Here is a 20,023-nt window from a genome sequence, read left to right as displayed (position 1 = left end):
AATGTAAGTGATGACTACCTCTGTGGCAATGTGACATTAATGTAGACATTATTTCCTTCATTAAATTAGCCTCTGGATTATTGTATTTACATATTTTCTACCTTAAGAATATTCTTTGTTTCTGCACACATCAGATTCTTTTTGTGCTGTTCTGTACTTTTAATAGCAGCTACCTGTTCCACTGAATACTAGAAGAGGGCTTCCTTCTTCATTTGTCACAGCTGTTCACGATGAGCTTGAACGATTGCAAGTACTTTAGCAAAAATCAGTACAAAAAACAAAAAACAGGCTTGTTTGCCTCATTGTGCCAGAATAAAAACTGACGAGAACCCCAGCCGGGCACATATATGCTGGTGGACATGCATGTACAGACATAACTGTTTCTTCTATTTTTAGAGCAGGGTAGGAGGAAGCATGCAAAACAAAAGTCAAAGTAGCTTCAGTGTGTTTAAAAGCCCCGTACTATTTGCACAGGTTCACTGCACCCTTATAAGAGTGGTAGCTTCCATCTCCGCTGTAATACAGGAAGTACCCATGTAGGTTCTTTTTTTTTTTCACACAGATGGGTTTTCTCAGTTCCAGTTGAGTGATTATATGTGTGTTACTGCCTTAGCCTGTGCTGTTGTGTGCGTCCATTAAAATGTAAGTAAGCAATTTACATTCTTCTTGTCTTATGATGATTTTTATTCTTTTTATTCTGTTCTCCATCACTCCTCTTGCTTACTAAGCTTAATTAAGAGTAAGTGAAGAATTGTAAAGCTTGCTTCCACCTGTGCAGAGCTGCAGTGTTTAATGTTACTATGTTCATAGTGACTATTTGATATTTACTTTTTAAAATTTGTTGTGCTATTATAAACTTATTCACATATAAATCTGCATCATTTGAATTTGTTTTCTTTACCCAAATACATGTGAGTCATGTAGCATGAATTTTCATATTGAATTCAGCTTTGTTGGATAAGAGGATTCTGTGTTTTAATATTATCTGGAGAACATTGCCTCACAGTTTCATATTGTGGCAAAGATTTGCATCCTTTTCGCGTGGTGCTTTTAACCAGGTTGTCTGCATTTTATTTGTTCTACATCTTTCATTTCTCTTCCTTTTTGGAAAGCAAACTTATGCAAACTTACAAACAGAAAAAGACATCTCTCCTGCACACCCTGTAAAGACTGTTAAGCAATAAAGTTCTCCTCACAGAAGCTTCTGGACTATCGGTGACTTAATTTGTCACTTTAGTTTTGGTTTGCTCTTTCTCACACTATCTGTGGTAACCAACGTACCACGTGTGGCTGACTGTTCTGAAAGTGTGACTGCAGTTCCCAGTGTTGTTTAGATTCAAGTTTTCACATGCAATTACAACAGAGAGGAGAACATATTTGTTCATATGTGGCAAATATTTCTTAAGATCAGTTCAGTACAGCAGCCTGTCTTAGTTCTCTTTGTGTTGGCAAGCAAAGTGAGTCACTTTATTTCCTGCCCCTGTGAAAATACCCTGTCTATATTGTCTCCCGTTTACTGTTTCCTGTCAGTTAGGGCTGAGGTTCACAGCAGATTTATACCCGGATTTGTTCAAAATTTTGTAGATTCATTTTAAAACATTATAACCACAGCGTGGATGAATGAAAAGCATGGAGCAGCTTTTTATTCTTGTGCTAATGGCAGCGGGAACTCATGGTAAGATCATTCTCACAAGATGCCAAACATTTACATTTTTAGTGTGAATTATTTCCACTCATGTTCTTTTGAATGCATCTTTTTCAGCTCTGGTTCCAGTTGATGAGACTACTTGTGACCTCAGGACGAACACATGTCCATGCTCTCCTCTTCTTCAAGGAACTGTGTATATCCAAGTGATGACTGATGCTAGTGGCCGTGACGTGACATGTTTGAAGGCGCTTCCCGAGGGAAACATAACTGTGTTCAGTATAAAGAAAGGAAAACCAACGACAGACAACAGACTAACGTTTATAATCAAGAACGGGACACTCAAGATCACAAACCTGAGGAAGAGTGATTCAGGTCAATACAGTGTTGAGGTCTTTAATTCAGATGGAAAAATGGAGAAAAACATTTGTTTCACCCTGGATGTTAAAGACAATGGTAAAGTTGAAGGCAAGGCACTCTGGAACTTCAAAGGTAACTTACTCATGGTTCTCTAGTTTTGTTATTGTTCTAAAGTTAATCAGATATGTAAGCATGTGAGAATAGAACTGCAAAATAAGTACACATCACTTGTGCAACTAATAATAAATTAGTTAAATACTATAAGTAATTAAATAGAGAAAACGCAGAGACATGAAAATGTATCATATTTCTTAATGTTTTCAATTTTTTGTGGAGAATGAACAGAATATTTGTTGATACAACATCTTTGTATCTGTTGGTGTTGTCAGTTATTTTAGCCACACAAGGGCAGCTGTTCATACCATGATTTATTTATCTTTTTATTTCTCAGTAAATACCACCTAAACTTAAAAGGCACACTAAAACTTTCCACTTGGTCACTGATTATTATTAGCTGCACTATATGCGCACATTAGGTTGTGAAATGGATGTGTTGTAGTAGGTGTGGTTCTATGACAGGAAACAGGTGGTTTAACAGAAGTTGTCAGTGTGGTTTTTCCTTCAGTGTCTAACACTATACCTCTGGTGTGGTTTGGTGGAGGCAGCAAATAATCACAGTCAGAACAACAAACTTTTTTTATAACACTTTTCTTAACTAAGTGTTTCACAGAACAAATGAAAAAAAATAAAAGATAAGAACAAGGGTGAATCAGGAACTGTCAAGAAGTAAAGATCTTGGAAGAAACATAACCTCGGGTTCTTGATATATCCAGGTCAATTAATGAATCATTCAGTAAAAGGACAAGCTACTGTTGTAGTCCCTGATAATAGGGACTACAACAGTCCCAACTGCGTAATGGTAGCTGCGATAAATGTCCAAGATTCATTCTGCCTTAATCTTGACTTGTTTCACATTGGGATCTTCTGTGTTGCGAACACAGTGACATTTATGCTGAATTTCCACTGCAGTCAAAGCCAAATGAAAAAACAGCGATAATACTTTACTATTTTAAAGTTGCAAGAAACTTGAAAAAATATGTTGTTAACAAACTCTGCATGTGGCATCTATAAATATTGTAGACGTGTTTAGACCTTATGGGCAGACAGGGGGAGTAACTACTTCAAGTTAAAATGCATCCACCTACTACCCTACACCTTAAGAAAAAAGGATTAAGAGTACCCAGTGGGTGGGGGCTGTGCCCAAGCGTCAATATATTTACATTCAGATAATGATAGTAATAATAAACTGTTACCAAAATTTACACTTAAATATATTTCTAATTGTTATCACTGTGAACTTCCCTCAGCAGGAAATGTTCCTTTAATAGCCTGTTTTGTACTGGCAATTCTCCTGATAGCAGTGTCATGCTGTTTTGTGTGGAGAGAAATTAACCATCGTAAGCAAGGTAACATGCTGTCTCATGATCAACAAAGCTCAATAAGCAACTGCATCATTCACTGAATAACATAATTGGATGGGGAAGTTAAAAAGTGTTTCTTCTGCTGTATCTTTTATATATTTTTACAGGTTCACGTGCTCCTGAGTGCTCCTACACACAGCAACAAGATGACTGAGCTGACCTCTTCAATAATCAACACTGGACACTGAACTAAAGATTCCTAAAAATTGGGGGGAAAAAAAATGATCAAACTACAAAAAAAGAAATCAGGAGGTGACTGTGATATTTTAATTTTGTATCTGTATATACTGAAAAAGACTTGTTGGGGTTTTGTCTGTAGGGGTTTTTGTAGGGTCTTTACTGTACAATATATTGCACATTGAAGCAACTGTAATTGTGATTTGGTGCAATATAAATAAAACGGAATGAAAATTGATTCAAAAACAGTGAACTGTAAAAAATGTATGTAGATGATTAAAATGTTCATTTCTAAAGCCTGTCTGAAGCCTGATTATGCAACACTAAAGTAAAAAAAAAAAAAAAAATCAAAATTTAAATGTAATTTTTCTTTATGTATAGCATTAGCTAGAAATATAATAAAAGGTATAATAAACCTTTTGATTTCTTAATTTTTTTTTTTTAATTTGTCATTTAACTCATATGTTTCTTTCACTGAATAAAAATGTGATAAAAAATTAATAGTTTAAAAGCTAAAACTGTTATAACTGACAGGACTGTATGTGACTGTAGGCAAATGGAGCAGGATAAAATCAAAAGAAATAACAGATCAAAATGAGATTTTGTGGAAGATGCTGCAGGCATGCCTGTAGTTTGTATGTTGACATGTTTCACTTCCTCCAAGCTGTAGTAACTGTTAACAATGAAAATCACTCCTTGTATGGCAAAACTTAACATGCAATCTCAAAACATGGAACTGCAGAAAATATTTCAAAAATCTGAAGTGCTGAGATTCCAGTTTTTTGATTGCTGCAACTCTTCATGTCAGCACAGTGGCCTTTAAATAAAGTAAATAAAAGAATGAAGAGAAAATCTTTCAAATTTCAACTAATATTTTTAAAATTACATGTGGTGATGTCTTTTTGAGTTCATCCATTCACTTATCTACAACTGACTGCTAACAGGAAAGTAGACAGGAAAAAACAGAAGCTGCAGATGGGTTTAAGGTGATGAGTGGTTTAAGGTGTGTCCTTCACACTTCTTTGAATCATGCAACAGATACTGTATCAAGTATAATCACTGCATATATTTTGAGGTCATGCTTTGTGTTGTGTTATTTGGCTTTGAGAATGACTATGCTATGCTATCAAAAACAAAATTTCACATAAATACAACTGTCATGTAACTGTGTGAAGCAGCCAGAGTTGAGAACCCAAATGTAGACTCACAGGCAAAACTAAACTGAAATGTAGCTTTTTTGCTGAATTACCATATATGGTAACCAAGGAATTCATAGGGAAACTAAACTGAGATATATTAAGCAGACGGCACGCACACAGACGTGGAGGATAAGAGAAATCACGACAAGGAACAGAAGGAAATGCAGACAATTTATACAAAGGGAATAAGTGCAGAGGGGAAACACCTGGGAAACAGGGCTGGACATGATCTAACTGGCGAGACAGCAAACAACTGAACGTGATGGACACAGGACACGTGACTATCAAAACAAAAAAAGGAAGACACGAGAAACCCACACTGAGATGCAGACTGACTAAAAACAGGGAGCAGAGGGAGGAGACACAGACAAGACTAAGGAAACAGATAAATACAAAGGGCACGACTAACTCTCAGAGGAGACACGGGAACGAGTCAAAGGTACAAAAGGAACCTAACAAAAAAAGAAACTAGAAATACAAACTCAATAAAGGAACTAAACTGTACAAAACAAACTTAAATCATCTTCCTCATGCAAGGAAAGACTCACGAAACTAAAATAAACTCAAATCGCTGGGCCAGTGAGTCAGGATCATGACAACAAGCTCACTATAATTTTTACTTGCAGCTGAATTTGAATTAATTATGACGTCAAGTGAAAGCTTTCTGTGGTTCAACTGGATCTGGTGCCAGTGGATAACAAATGTCAGCGAACATTTCAAATACAGTGCACAACTAACAATAAAAATTCTGTAATACCTTATTACGTAATACGATTATGACTGATTTGGTATACATATGGGTAGGTGTGAGGTTTCCCTCTATTGGATTTTAAAGGCTTTGCATTCAAAATTGTACTTGTATAACCCTCCACCTCCCAAAAAGTAGAACAACAAAACCAAAAACCAAGCAGGAAAAGGTCAGCTTTTTTTTTAAAACTCAACCACAACACATTTTCCACCAGCTGCTGTTTAAATTGTGTCACAGCAAAGAGCCTGTACTTTTCAGCTCTGCTTGTATGAATTGATACATTTGATATAGTGGACCTTAAAATAATAATTTATGTCTTGAGCAATGCTTTGGCATCCGAACGCTGCTCTAAATCGGTTCCATATCTGACAAACTGGTCCTCTTCTATAAGGCCCTGAGGCTGAAACTTGGCTTTCACATAATGATGTCACCCTTAAAGCTGAAATCCTGGTTTTTAATGCCATTAACCATCAGCTTAGACCCCCCAATGTCCAGTTCTTGTTAATTCAAAGAGGAAGCAAAGAGACAACTGCTTTTTTCACTTTCAGAGAAAGAAGTGTGATGCACATAATAATGCTACTCTTGGTCAAAGTTTTCACACATCCTCCTCTGAAGTTGATCGCTAACAGGATGCTGTTGGAAGCTGTTGCTGACTGTGTTAACACACTAAACGATGACAAAGATCAATTTTCTTAAGCTGCTACTACTACTTAATCTACAACAGCAATGACCACTCAGCTTTATCACAATCAGATACGTGACTATTGGATTTGATATTGCATAAAGAAGACACGATTGCTGGTTTACTTAGCAATTGTTGATAATTTTGCTAGTTGTACTGTCATCATCTTGTTAAAAAACAAGAGTTAAAAATTCCTCAGTTTTATTCACAGATCTTTTTTGTACAGTTTTTGGCAAACTTACATATTAGATAAAAATGTATTATTTATTCATTTGTTTTCTAAAAGTTGAACTGAACTAGATGTCATTTTATAATTATTTTACTACATTGTTACTACATTTCAAATTTTTTTTTACACCTACACTTTAACCGTGTGTTTGTAATGTGTATGTAATGTGTATGTCTGCTTCCACTAAGGAAGCAGACAATCTGGCAGATTTGCTCAAGCTCAAATGGGACCTTAAATGCAGGTTGTAAATGAGGCTGATGAGAAACAGGTGGTCAGGCTGAGGCGTGGAGAGGAGCCTCTGCTCAGCTTCTCCTGGACTCAGGGAGTGTTAAAGACTCCAAACAACAACAACCCTGTGCAGAAATATGACTTCAGGCTGGGTTGAAGATTTAAGGTGGTTATACAACTTAAATGTATGCACTGATGTTAGAATGTTGCAATCTCTATTTTGCTTTTTATGCTGCCTTTATTTCCAGTTTTTCCAGCAAATTGTAAAGAATTTAGAAGTGCTTTTCACACACTTCTGTAGGTCAAAAAAATAAAATGTGATGAATATAAATATTTTATTCATGCCAATATTTTAGAAACATCTTATTGGAAGATCTAAAAATACAAAAAACAAAACCATTTGAACAAAACTAAGGGAAGTAGGTGAAGGCCACTTCACTTTTTTAACTATCAAGTTAAAACTGGTCCTTATTTTTACACTAGTTTTGTGTTTGCTGCTGCCATGAATACAAACAGTAATGATTTAAAGCCTTTAACTAAATTAAGATAAGATAACCTATTTGTTTTGTTACAGCACAAAGTGGACAGTGCAAAGTTAGATAGCAAAAATGTGAAAAACACTGGAATACAATAAGAATAATTGTGTACACAAATGTACACAATAAAATAAAATACTATACTGTATACAATAGAATAAAATAGAATACAAATACTATATACAACTGAGTAAAAAATAACAACGTTGTCAGAAAAAGAGTACTGCACTTAGTGTTGTTGCACATTTTTGGATGTGTGTGTTTGGTCAGTTGCAAAGTTTTGTGAGAGCCTGACAGCAGAGGGGAGGAAAGACCTTCAAAATCTCTCCGTCCCACACCGTGGGTGCCGCAGCCTGCCACTGAAGGAGCTGCTCAGTGCTGTCAGAGACTCCTGCATGGGGTTGCAGATGTTGTTCAACAGTGAACAGCTTAGCCACCATTCTCCTGTCACTCACCACCTCCTCTGGGTCCAGAGGGCATCCAAGAACAGAGCTGACCCTCCGGATCAGTCTGTTCAGTAGGGGTGGGGGAAAAAATTGATACTGTGTAGTATCGTGATATTTTTTTTTGCTAATAATGTATCGATACAGGGACAGCAGAAATCGATATTTTGTTACAAAAAAAGTTTTTGTGGACTGGAACATGCTCTGACTTCAGAGCATGTTGATCAGCTCCTTTTTCTGAGCAAGAATCCTGACATTCCTTCACTGTCCAAATGCGTTTAACTTTTTTTATGGCAGCAATAAACATGACAGTTTACTTATTTTAATTTAAGACATGTTTTATTTTAATTAAGTTTAAAACTTTTTTATTTAATGTAAAATTATATTTTGTTTTAATTTACTTTCAAATTCTTCAGTTGCTGAAGGGGCTGCATAGTTTTCACAAATTTCATAGTTCAGAATAGCTATAATTGTACCAGATGGTAAGTTGGACTAGACTGTAATACAAACCGTTCAGTTTGTCAACAATAAAACTGACTGAAATGAGAGAAAGACTGAGTGTGAGACTTTGTTATTAGATAAAATTAATATTGATAAAGTTTACCTTTATGTACAGAATCTGAATATCGCAAAATATTTTTAAAAATTGCAATAATATCGTATCGTGCGTTAAGTATTGTGATAATATTGTATCGTGGGATGTATGGTGATTCCCACCTCTACTGTTCAGTCTCTTCTTGTCCTCAGCAGAGATGCTGCCCCCCCCCCCCCCCCCCCCCAGCAGACCACACCAAAAAAGATGGCCGAGGCCACCACAGAGTCATAGAAGGTCTGCAGGAGTGGGCCCTTCACTCCAAAAGACCTGAGTCTCCGCAGCAGGTACAGCCTGCTCTGCTCTTTCCTGTAGAGGGCGTCTGAATTATGAGTCCAGTCCAGTTTATTGTTCAGGTAAACGCCAAGGTAGCTGTCCACAGCCTCAATATCCATAACTTGAATGTTTAATGGTTGCAGTGGAGGATGTTTGTGTGTGCGGAAGTCTACCACCAGCTCCTTGGTTTTAAAAGCAAGAGCTTGAATATATATATTTCCTTCTTTTTTTTTTAATCCAAAACCTTTCAGGTAATTCTCCTTGTATGCGTTGTCACATGCTCTGGCGTTTTGATCATGCACTGTTTTGTTAATGAAAGCTGAGACGTGAACAAGATTCATCATCACTATAAAGAGATGTAAAGTTTCCCTCTACTGGTTTACGGAGGTATTACTGTTGCTTGTACATAAATGAAATTGTGTCTGATGATTGACATGGATCTTTTTGTGCCTTTTATTGAGTTGTAAATTCTGTTTCACCGTAACATTTACCTTTTGGATGACAGCACAAAGACAGAGAGGAGAGAGGGAGAGAAAGGGAGACAGCAGAAGCAACAAGATGGAGAAAAAAGAAATTTGATAGAGTGGTTACATGGCACCATAGTTGTAACATCTGGTGGAAAGTCCCAGATTTTAAGCACTATGGATGTGTCCCCAAGAGAGATGGTTTAAAAGAGGAGGGAAAGAAGCCATCTATGTCCACTGTGAATGACCATCTTTGAACAGAGGCAGTGGTTTACGACACCAACTGTCTGCCATCTATAATCCAGTTTTGAGATCCCTTCCCAGACACCTTAATTCCCACTCACATTCTGGGCCATTTGACCTCAATAAATCACATGATAGGATTGGGCTAGGTTTCACAATGGGTTCACCCGAAACCTTGGCTGATTCTGAATCACAGCCGTTTTCCCACCTTGGTTTGTGTGATTAGGCAGAGGATCAATAGGGGGACCATGACCCTCTAGGGGACACTCCCAAAGGCCTAAAATCTGGGGACTCTCCACCAATTGCTCTTAGAACTGAAGAAGCTTCTCAGATGAGAGGTGAAACCTCTTCAAGGAAACTTAAAGAAGTCCTTATGTTTTAATTTCCAAGCTCCTTAGATTACACTTGTTGCAACATCTTTAGAATAAGAATAAGACTCAGAATCTGAATACTTTATAAATCTTGTGGCACAAAGTTGTATTGCATACCTAGTTTGACTCTAGTTTGAGGCCCTGAGTTGTAAAGGAGATGGAATTCTAAATGAGCAATTACAGTTTTTTCTGATGGCTTGAGCACATTTTTTGTAACTATTGGCTATTTTTGCAAAACTCTACACACAGATAAGAAAACTCTTCACCCAATCAGCAAAACATTGTAGTTTTCTTGTAAAAGCGAATAACCCTTACTTAACTCTCCACACCTTTGTAAAAATGGTATTTTTGTATCCAACAGTTAACACAAGCCATCATATTAATAAGCACACAATGCACCAACTAAACACTGATGGTATGAATAAAAAACACATCTGGCTTTTGCTTTCTCTGTGCACAAGGTAGGCTATGTCAGTTTGAGCTCATACTTTTGTCATAGATCCGTAAGCATAGAGGGATCCAAACTTCAAGTACTGGTGTTTATTCACACACATCAAAACAAACACAAATGTTTATTTCCAAGTATAGGATTATTTGCAATCGCCATATTGACTATATGGGTTTCTTGGTCTGCAGTGAACATGCTTCCTCTGCCCCCAGCATCTGGTCATCTAGCAATTCTGTAAAGTAACAATTTCAGTATCTTTACATCTATGGTATTGTTGTGTTCCTCATTGGCGTATGGCAGTGCTACAAATCTTAATGATTCTCATTTCAAAATGTCCTTATGATGCCTGCTACAGTGTAGCGGCTCGAGTTAGGCTGAACCCGTCAGCCAGCCTCCCTCAGGGTCATTCCATGGTTGATTACATGGTCCACTATTGTAGCTCTGATGTCATCAGCAATTCTATTTCTTACTCTTCTTACCCTTCCTCTCCCCCCTCCTCATCCTCCTCTTGCTCCTCCTTGTCCTTGTTGTCCTCTTCATCCTACTTCTTCACCTCCACGTCCTCTTCCTCGGCCTCCTCTACTTCTCACTCTTCCGGCTCCCTCCATTGTACTCCACACACAGAGCTTACATGTATTATAGTGCTTAGGCTGATTGCAAAGTGAACTAATTATCTAAAAAAGTTTTCACATGTGACAGTGTGCCAGACAGTTGGCAAAATAGTGTAAATAATAGCCTTAAATGTGTATAGTTTTGCTAGGAGTGCGTTGATCATTTGGAAATTGAGTGTAAAGCAGTGAGTTGTGTTTACAGTTCTGCAAAAAGAGTGCTGTGCAGTGGATTGTAGCTACAGGTTTGCAAAGTGTGTGTTACAAAATGGCAAACTGAGTGCAAAGCAGTGTTTGTGCTTTTAGTTTTGCAAACTCAGTGAGTGGTTTTGCTATAAGTATTACAGTTAGAATAAGAATAAGAATCACAGTTAGGGTTTAAGCATTCAGAAAAAACTGTAAGGAAGAACATTCGGCCTTTCAGAGCTGCAGTAAATGTTCTGCTTGGTTTCCAGAAAGTTGCAGCCTATTGTTAAAAAAGAGCGGATACAGTGGGAAACATGTTACTGGAGATTTTGTTAAAGATTAAAAATGAGAAAAACATTTCTAAAATAATAAAATAAATTACAAACTGTATAAGTATCTTTGTTCTTTTTTTTTTGCATCAACCTTAGATGAAGATGACTTTTCTCAGAAATCATACTGAACACAAACACTGGACAAAAGTAGACCTCAGCTGCAACATTTTATTTTGTCCCTAACCTCCAACCGGTCGCAGCAGACTGCCACTCCTCCCTGGGCCTTGTTGTGCTGGAGGTTTCTCTCTGTTATAAAAGGGACTTCTTCCTTCCCACTGTCGCCAAGTGCTTGCTCACAGGGAGTCATCTGATTGTTGTGATTTGGTGCTTTATAAATACAACTGAACTTAACAGAACTTCACATTTCATGTAATGTGTGTTATTGTACTATCAAACTATGAGTACTGTTGGAGTAATGACCCTGGTGTCCTTAATGATAAAAAGATAAATGTTGTTTATTTTGAGAGCTGAATTTTTGTGGTTCTGAATATCATGACAATATGCTCCTCTCACTCTACCTTGACACCCGACTGTTTCAACATTCACTTCAGAAATTAGTCAGACTCCTGTCACATTTAGCTCACACCATCCAGTTGATCAGTTTGTGATTATTTTATTATTGAAGGCAAAATTAAGAGTGAATCAGAAAAAATTATTTAAGGCAATCAGTTTTAAATCAGTTTTACATTTAGAATAAAGGCCAAATATATCTAGACACCACAGACCACAAGTTGACATGTCTTGAATAAATCTGATATGGATGTAAAATCAGTACCTGTCTTTATATTTTTGACCATATGTTGCACTGGATATTGATTGATCTTTTTCTTTTTGATTGATAATTGATTCATTACACAATTTATTTAAAGATAATAGACGCTGATAGTATTTGATGTCAGTGATTTCCTCCATTCAGCTGCATTCAGCTTTCATCTGCAACTGAAAGAAAATTTAATTTCAGAGTTTCAATACTGAACTACAGTGTTTTAGAAAAAATAATCAGTGTTTTTTCCTGAACCACCTAAAAGCACAGTGTCTAAGAGCAGATTCACATTTTCCTCTCAATGTTGAATGTGCTTAACTTTTTGCTGTTATAAATGCTAAAATTAAAGAGCAGGAAAAAAAGAAGTCTGAATTACTTACAGTGACAGCTGTAAGCCACCTCCAGGTACTTGTAGGTGCCATAACATGGGTCTCCAAACACAGAGCCGCTCACTTTGACAGTACAGCTGCTTTTCCCGTTACAGCTGTGGATTCAGGCAAAAGTGAGTTGGCAGAGGCCAACTATATGTTGTGTAGAGAAGATATAAGGCTGAAGAAAGAGAGTCGGCAACTGTACCTCTCGGCTACTTTGTTTATTTGCTTTGAGCATTGGACATTTTGGAGCTGAGAGGCTGGACGATTGAAAGAGCATGTAGTTGCATCACGACGTCCGTAATCAGCTCTGTGAATAAGTAAAACCTGTCCTTCACCTGATGAAGAGCAAACATTAAAGATTTAAACACGTATTTAACTTTAACTTCATTTGTATCTTTATCAGATGAATCCAGAGACACACAAAGAAAGAGGAACTGTGCTCTCACCGCACTGAAGGTTTGCCAGAGAATCCTCACATGTCACACTGTGGACTGACAAAGTGACAACAAGGAACATTAGAAACATGGACATTCACAGATTTGACTGAATATTAGTTTCTTATTACAGATGTAATTTACTGGCTGGGAAGCAGGCGTAGGTGGTGTCCACGTATTTGTAAATGCCGTAGCACGGATCAGAAGTACGGAAGAGGTTTGTATTTATTTCACATACCTTCTGACCATCACATCTGCAGGGAGACAAAGGTGGGTTAAAGTGATCAATTAATGATTGATCTAAACTGCTCAGATTTGTTTACCTGCTCTTGACAACCTTCAGGGCGCCAACCTGGGAACATTGTGTATTTTTAAGCTGTTCTGCAGGTCTCCCCTCACTGCAGGTTTCTGCATCTGTCCTTCCGTACAGAACTGACTGCACAATGATCACTCCATTCTCTGTTTTACAGAAAGCATGGGAAAGAACGATGAAGTTCAAAAGGAGGAACTCATGAGAAATGCATAAGGTGTGCAGCACAAGAGGAAAACCCAAGGCTCTTTATGTTTTTCAATAATCAGAAAATGCCTTCATTTCTGTAGATCTGGGGTATTACATTGAATCTGAAAGATCACATGAGTCACAAGCATAAACTGTAGTTTCACTAAATAAAGCACAAAAAGAACCGAAACCTTAACAGGTTATCCTCCTCAGTAAAGTGTTTACTGAGGTCAGAGATCTGCAGGGGGTAAGCTAATTATCTTACAGACATAGAATCAGACTTCTGTTTACAACCAGAGAAGCCGTCTCCTGCTGGAAATGAGAAAGAATTGAGATTACCTCACAACTGGGTTCATATTTGAGTGATAGCAAAGAGCTATAAAAAACCTTAAACATAGAGATTATTTTCATGTTACCACAGCTCAGGTGTTGTACATTGTCGAGGCTGTCGCAGGTGATCACCCTCTCGGTTGACACTGGGAAGAGGGCTAAAGGACCAGCTCTAGCAAAGCCTGAAATGGAAAATAACTCCATAATTAGTAAGTCTTGGATAAATTAAGCATACTACAGTAGGGCCTCTATGCATCTGTTTGCTCCTAAAGCAAATATGAACGAATATAAAATATAGCACACCAGGAAGAGGGTGGAGCAGTGATGTAGTGAATATGTGCTAATGCTAGTGCTAATGTAACAGCTAAGCTAATAGCAAACACAGGCAAGGTGGGAAATAACCCCAGTTGACTTAACATCATCTTTGTTATGTATTTGTAATGCTCATCTGAACCTGCTGAGGAATTATTTCCTCTATATCAGTCAGTGCATTCATGCACATGATGCTGCCTGCCTGCACACTGATGGTCTTACTAGTTTTCAGTCTCTAAATCCTGCTGCTGTCTCTTCCCAGGTTTGGTGCTGTTGTGTGTGCTGCTGTGTGTTTTATGCCCATGTATGACACTGATGCTAATCAGATAATGTAATAACGTGTATTGTTGGGTTTGTTTAATGAGAAAGAGAAGACAAATATTCTCAAAGTGCATTTTCTCACATTCATTAAGCAGTTGACGGTTCAAGTCTAAAAAAAACCCAGCTGTTGTGTCTCTCTGCTTCGCTTACCAGACCCAAACCAGTGTTGCCAGTTCCTCAGTAAGGAAAATCGCTGTCATAAAAGTCGCTAGAAGTCGGTAAATGACGCCATCGCCTAATTTGCATAATTGGTCAAGCTAATGTAATTGTAACCTACGTTGTTGGAGAGAGAAATAACATCGTGGAAGAGACATAGTGAGACAAGTGAGTAAAAAACATCCTAAATGCATTTAGAATTTATTTAGAACTACAAATTAAATTTCTTTTAGCAATTATTGTTTTTTTAATGTCACAATTCCAACCCTGCTCCTTTATCCGGGCTTGGACCGGCAAAAGTGACCCGAAATAGGCACTCTGATGGAGTTACTTTGTGTGTGAGAGTGTGTGTTTATAAGTAGTTTTAAACCTTGTGATCCACAAAACAGCATAAGAGTAAAAGAAGAACTGACTGCGTTACAGTCAGTGCGGGAGCAGCGGTCTATGGGCTCAAATTATGGTCATAAATATTTTGTACTTGTAAATCAGTTTTGTACTTGTAAATCAGTTTTGTACTTGTAAATCGGGATTTGTATGTTTAAAAAGAATTTGTATGTGTAAAAAGAATTTGTGTGTGGGTAAAAAAGATTTGTGTGTGGACTTAGCCAAAAAATACATGTGAAACTCTGCACTCAAGTTTCAAGTTACAAGTACGAATTTTGACCCTATTTGTCTTCCTTTCATCTGATTGGCCAATGTCATGTCAATCACAAATTTAACTATCCAATCAGAGAACAGATGGGTTTGGCTATTGGAGGGGTGCTGAGTTTCACACTTATTTTTTGGCTAAGTCCACACACACACACACACCTCCTGATTTACAAGTACAAAATATTTATGACCACAATTTGAGCCCATAGGCTTCGGTCATGTGCAATTCATTTGCAGTTTGACGCATGGGTGTGATAGCAGCTGGGGGAGGACTATCCTCCGCCCGTGAGCGCTTTGGAACGGGCGAGGTGCCCACGGCAGCACCTGTTGCTTGTTGAGAGTAAGAGCGATACGCGCTTTCACGTCAAAAAGTTGTCATAAATAAGTCTCCAATAACACCAGAAAAAGTCGCCAGATTTGTCTCTAGTCGCTTTTTAGAAAAAAAGTCGCTCAAAGGGGGCTGAGTCTGTTAGTATCAGAGTGAATCCTATTCTACTAACTATTCTACAATACACTGTGTGCAGTAAAGAATAAAATATGTGATGCTAATTGTGAGATATTAACCTTAAAGATAAAATAAATAAAAACACAATAAGAAAATATATATATAAAAATAAATCCCAACAGTATCAGTGTTCTTCTTGAATGAATTCTGAGTAAGTCTCATGTGTAATGTAAATGGCTGAGCATGATGCAGGTGAATCAGAAGTAACTTATGGTAGCGACAATGGGGACGTGTCCCTACCGTTTTAATGACTACCAAAAGCTACTACCACTAATTTAACATCAGCTTCACAGGGAAGTATTATTGGTTGCTGAAATGTTCCTATCACTCAAGGCCTCAATAAATCAAATAGAGTTTTCAGAGTTTAACTAAAGGATTAATCCCTAATGGTAATGGGACTAAAAACCTATCAGAGGTTCTTGTTGTTAGTGGCTTATCACATTCAAGTATTCACACAGCACAAAATGCACCATACTGTACATAAAGCATAACCAATTTGCAAATCCAGGGTAGCTCTTTGGAAGAAACTTGGAGTATGAAGGAGTCTTAGGGCCACATCAAAAAGAAAAATATTATTGTTCATTTTGAGAGAAAAGAAGAAATGCAATAAACAGATGTAAGGATAGCAATGGATACAGCCCCATGCAGTAAAAAGGGTGGATGTTGTATCACAGACACAATAAGTGCTGAGCATTTGCAATTTAATTTTGAAATTTTGACTGTAATCTCAAAGTGAACAATATTACTTTTTTATGTGGTCGTAACACTCCATCGTACTTGAGTGAAAGCACAGAACAATGGGTGCAGGTTATAAACTAATTTATTTAAAAGGGTTTAAATGACTAGTGTGGCTAAAGTATTGGGATAAAAGAAAGGCACATTTGGATAAAAATTGCTGAACATTTAACAATTACCTGAAGTCATGAGTACACATGTTGCTGCAAGCACTGAAACACAAAAAGGAAACCTCAGTGTTAGATGGTGTGTGAACTACAGCTGATTTATTCATTTATCTTCTGTATTAAGTTAACAGTGTTTCAAGTGGAATTGAATTTACCTCAAAACACAAATGACAATAAAGAAAAACCAAAGAAAAAATGGATGTTAAATATACCACTTACTGATCAAACAAAAATCATATAAATGATACATTAAGAACAACCTTTTGGGTGGAAAGATTTATTTGTACTCACACAGTGTGCTGCTGAGTCTGGAGGACAGCATGGTGTTAGAGCTGGTTTCAGTGAAGAGCTGAGCCGATGGTGCAGCAAACCAGGGACCTGATTTATTTATACTGTTTGACTTAGGCAAGATGCCAAATTATTTCTCGTGATGTGCAACATCCTGAAACAGGAAACAGGATTTCACCTTAGATAAACGCCAAAGACAAACAGAATACACAAACTCAAAGAAGATACATATCTGATGGAAAATTTTGTATCCTGTGACAGTCACGCACCTCGTCCACCACCTCTGGCTGCCAAGGTGCCCCACGCAGCTCCTCCACCTCTTCCCCACTGCTCGGATACACCGGTGTTGATGGCATCAGTGGTGTCAACCTGAGCCGGAGCAGTGCCGCCAGGTTTGTGATCCTCTCCAGATATCGCTCGGTCTGGTACCGCAGCTCCTTCCGCCAGCGGCGCGCCTCTGCTGCCTGCTCCTGGCCATCTTCTCCCTTTCCTGGCTCTGTCGTGGGCCCGCCATGCAGCTTCCTGGGTTTCAGCACCAGTGTGGCATGACTGAGGCACAGTGAGTCCACATGTCGGATTTCAGAGCCATTGTATTTGATGCGGCGGCAGCTCACGAGCTACCAGCCACACATACTTCACACCACAACAACAACACCACAAACCCTCATTCCCCTTATTTAAGTCGGTGGGCATAATTATAGATGCCGTGCAGGTGCGTCTGCCTTCCCTGCACGTCACCGCAAACCACGCCCCACCACAAGGGGAAAAAGACAATTTAAAAGAAAAAAAAAAAACTACCACTTTCAACATTATTACTGGCATTTTTGTTTCTTTGGAAAGAGAACCCTCATCAACCAAGAAATTATTACAAAATCTTTCTACAGTGGAAACCAAATATTCTTCAGAAAGTTCTTCTCTTTTGCAGAAGTTCCCATAAACCTTCACGGTTTCCCATAAAACCTTGAAGGTTGCTTTGCTTTCACTCATCCCAATCCGGCTCAATGGGGTTTAAGTCGGGAGGCAGACATGGTACATTCACCTACTTGAATGCATACAAAAATTCCACATCTGTCCATAATGATTTCAGTGTTCAGTAGTCCATCGGCAGTGTTTCATGGCCCAGTGAAGCCTTTTTCCCCCTCATTGTCACGTCTTCTCTTTACAGTTGAATCAGAGACTTGCTCACGTTTACTAATCACTAATAAGCTGTGCTTGATTCAGTGGTCCTGTTAGTCACCTACCATGCAAGCTCTCAGAAACTTGTCTTGTGATTTTGTCGTGGGCTTGGAACTGTCAGACCTCTTCTTGTCAGAGAGAAGACTCTGATGTTGGAGAAGACTGTACTCACTCAACTTCATGTTTGTTGTAGGTGAGACCTACACTTTTAAGGGTTAGGGTGGTCCATCTTTCTTCTCTCTCTTACTCTTATTTGCCCTTTTCTCAACATTTTTATAGCAACACATTGTTGAAAGGGTACGGTACTGCAGCGTCTTCCTATCATGATCCTGGGTCGGTCACCCAGTGTTTTTGGTTATGTACTTTTACTTTTGATAGTTTTGTATTATGACTGTTGTTTTGTGTTTCCTAGGGTTTAGTTGTGTTCCCTCTGTTTGGTGTCTTCCCTGCTTGTGTATCCCCTTAGTGTTGTAGGTCTCTGTGTTTAGTCCGCGTCTCTGAGTCTGTGTCATTACGTGTATGTGTTTCCTGTTTTACTTTGAAGGTCTCTGTCTTATGTCAGTGGGTTCTGTTTACGTTTCCCCTGCCTCGTCAGCTGTTATGTCTCCCAGGTGTGTTTCCCTCCTCAATCAATCAATCAATCAATCAATCAATCAATCAATCAATCAATCAATCAAAGCTTTATTCACCACATGCAGGTTGCCCTGCAGTGAAATGGGACCCCCCCCGACCTTACACACACAACACAGACATTACATGGGGATACAAGTCGGAGATCGGTAGCGTTACAGAAAAAACACTGAAATATACACTACAGTGGGAAAGTACAAGAGGAAAAAAAGAGACCTCTACTCATGCTGTGCTTCCATGGTAGGACAGCATGGGAACAGGAAACAAAAAAACTCCTCTGCACAAAAAGCACATAAATGTCCACAGCACAACTTTGTGAAAGACATGACAAGCCACAGGATTGGGTGGGGGGTGAGGAGTAATCCGAAGCAAACACAGCAGCCGCCCTGCACCGCGCTACCATTCCAGCGCGGCACACAGACCTGCCGTGTTCCCCTGCAGGAAACAAGCATCGAAGACGTTTGGAAAGGGAGGGGGGATGAGTGTGTGCTTATCAGTGTAAGTGTATGTGTGTGCGTGTCCATAGGTCAGCTGAGACAGTGTCCTTCGCCCTGCCAGGCTAAGTAAACAGTCTACCAGCCAACCCAGGTGGCCTTGCATGGAATGGGAAGGAAAAGACTAAACACAGTCGTTATCAGGGTGTTGTTTTTCGGCTCCAGCCTCGAGACCGCCACTGGCGCCAAGGGGTATCCGCATGAAGTGATGGTGCTTTTTACTTTATTGCGAACAGCTCATATGAATTTCAAAGCAGTTCTACAGTCCAACACTGGTCTCTCAATCTCCTGTTGGAGAGCCGCGAGCTTCGCCATACTTGCGTTCTGTGATGTTGTCATTTCTTGTGCTCAAGGAGCCGATTTCTGAGAACTCACGGCAGTGTGCCTCCCCGAGATGTCATCCAATTTGCGCCCAGAGATCTTATTCCGAGCTAGCCCTTCCGAGATGTATCCAGTCTGCAGTCAGAGATCTTATTCTGAGGCTGTGTCCCAATTCAGGGTCTGCACGCTTGAAGTACGCACACTACGCGTATTACGTACGGCGCGTACTATAAATACGAGAAGTGCGGAAGTGAGAGGCTTGTGAAATGGGACGGTCTAGCCCTTCGTTGCGCTGTTCAGGTTGCCTAGCAACCATGATACTAACCGCAATAAACGTTACATACAGCTTTGTTTGACAGAAATGAAGGAGAAAAATGTTTTGTCATGACATCACTTTGATTAGTTGAGTATCTGAGGCTGAGGCCACGGGACTGTAAAACATGATTGTTGGGCTTCATTTCTGTACTGAACAGTCATTTAAGAGTAGTTAGTAAATAACAATTAGCTAATGTTTTTCATAAGACTAAAATCATCTCACTGTGGTAATGTAAATATAATATGGCCAATATTATATTATTGTCAGATTATTATGATATATATATATATATATATATATATA

The 20,023-nt window shown here is 38.7% G+C and overlaps 2 protein-coding genes across 2 annotated transcripts in view; one reads left to right on the top strand and one right to left on the bottom strand.

Moving 5' to 3' along the window:
• Positions 1-648: 648 nt before the first annotated feature.
• Positions 649-20,023, top strand: part of LOC118454614 (titin-like) — a 25,960-nt gene continuing 6,585 nt past the window's right edge. The window contains exons 1-2 of the mRNA XM_087851803.1: positions 649-1,675; positions 1,763-2,113. Of these exons, the coding sequence (XP_087707929.1) occupies positions 1,621-1,675; positions 1,763-2,113 (406 nt within the window). The 5' untranslated portion in view covers positions 649-1,620. The remainder of the gene's footprint in view (positions 1,676-1,762; positions 2,114-20,023) is intronic.
• LOC102777125 (L-rhamnose-binding lectin CSL2-like) lies at positions 11,980-13,852 on the bottom strand. Its single transcript, XM_006782034.2, has 7 exons — positions 13,735-13,852; positions 13,143-13,278; positions 12,964-13,073; positions 12,832-12,876; positions 12,588-12,720; positions 12,392-12,495; positions 11,980-12,187 (listed from the first exon to the last, which is right to left on the bottom strand). The coding sequence occupies exons 1-7, from the start codon at positions 13,850-13,852 to the stop codon at positions 12,171-12,173; spliced, it is 663 nt and encodes a 220-aa protein (XP_006782097.2). The 3' UTR covers positions 11,980-12,170.

This window comes from Neolamprologus brichardi, chromosome 2, assembly GCF_056152115.1.
Source record: "Neolamprologus brichardi isolate AB-2024 chromosome 2, ASM5615211v1, whole genome shotgun sequence".
Lineage (NCBI taxonomy): Eukaryota > Metazoa > Chordata > Actinopteri > Cichliformes > Cichlidae > Neolamprologus > Neolamprologus brichardi.
Note: the sequence above shows the minus strand (reverse complement) of the source record. Positions and strands in the feature narration are given on the sequence as shown.

Excerpts from the sequence above, each read along its gene's own strand:
- LOC102777125 (XM_006782034.2), bottom strand. The coding sequence starts at position 13,852 with ATGGAGTTATTTTCCATTTCAGGCTTTGCTAGAGCTGGTCCTTTAGCC. Across the intron at positions 13,279-13,734 it reads TGTACAACACCTGAGCTGTG|AGAATGGAGTGATCATTGTG; the intron begins GTAACATGAAAA and ends TCTGTAAAACAG. Across the intron at positions 13,074-13,142 it reads CTGAAGGTTGTCAAGAGCAG|ATGTGATGGTCAGAAGGTAT; the intron begins GTAAACAAATCT and ends GTCTCCCTGCAG.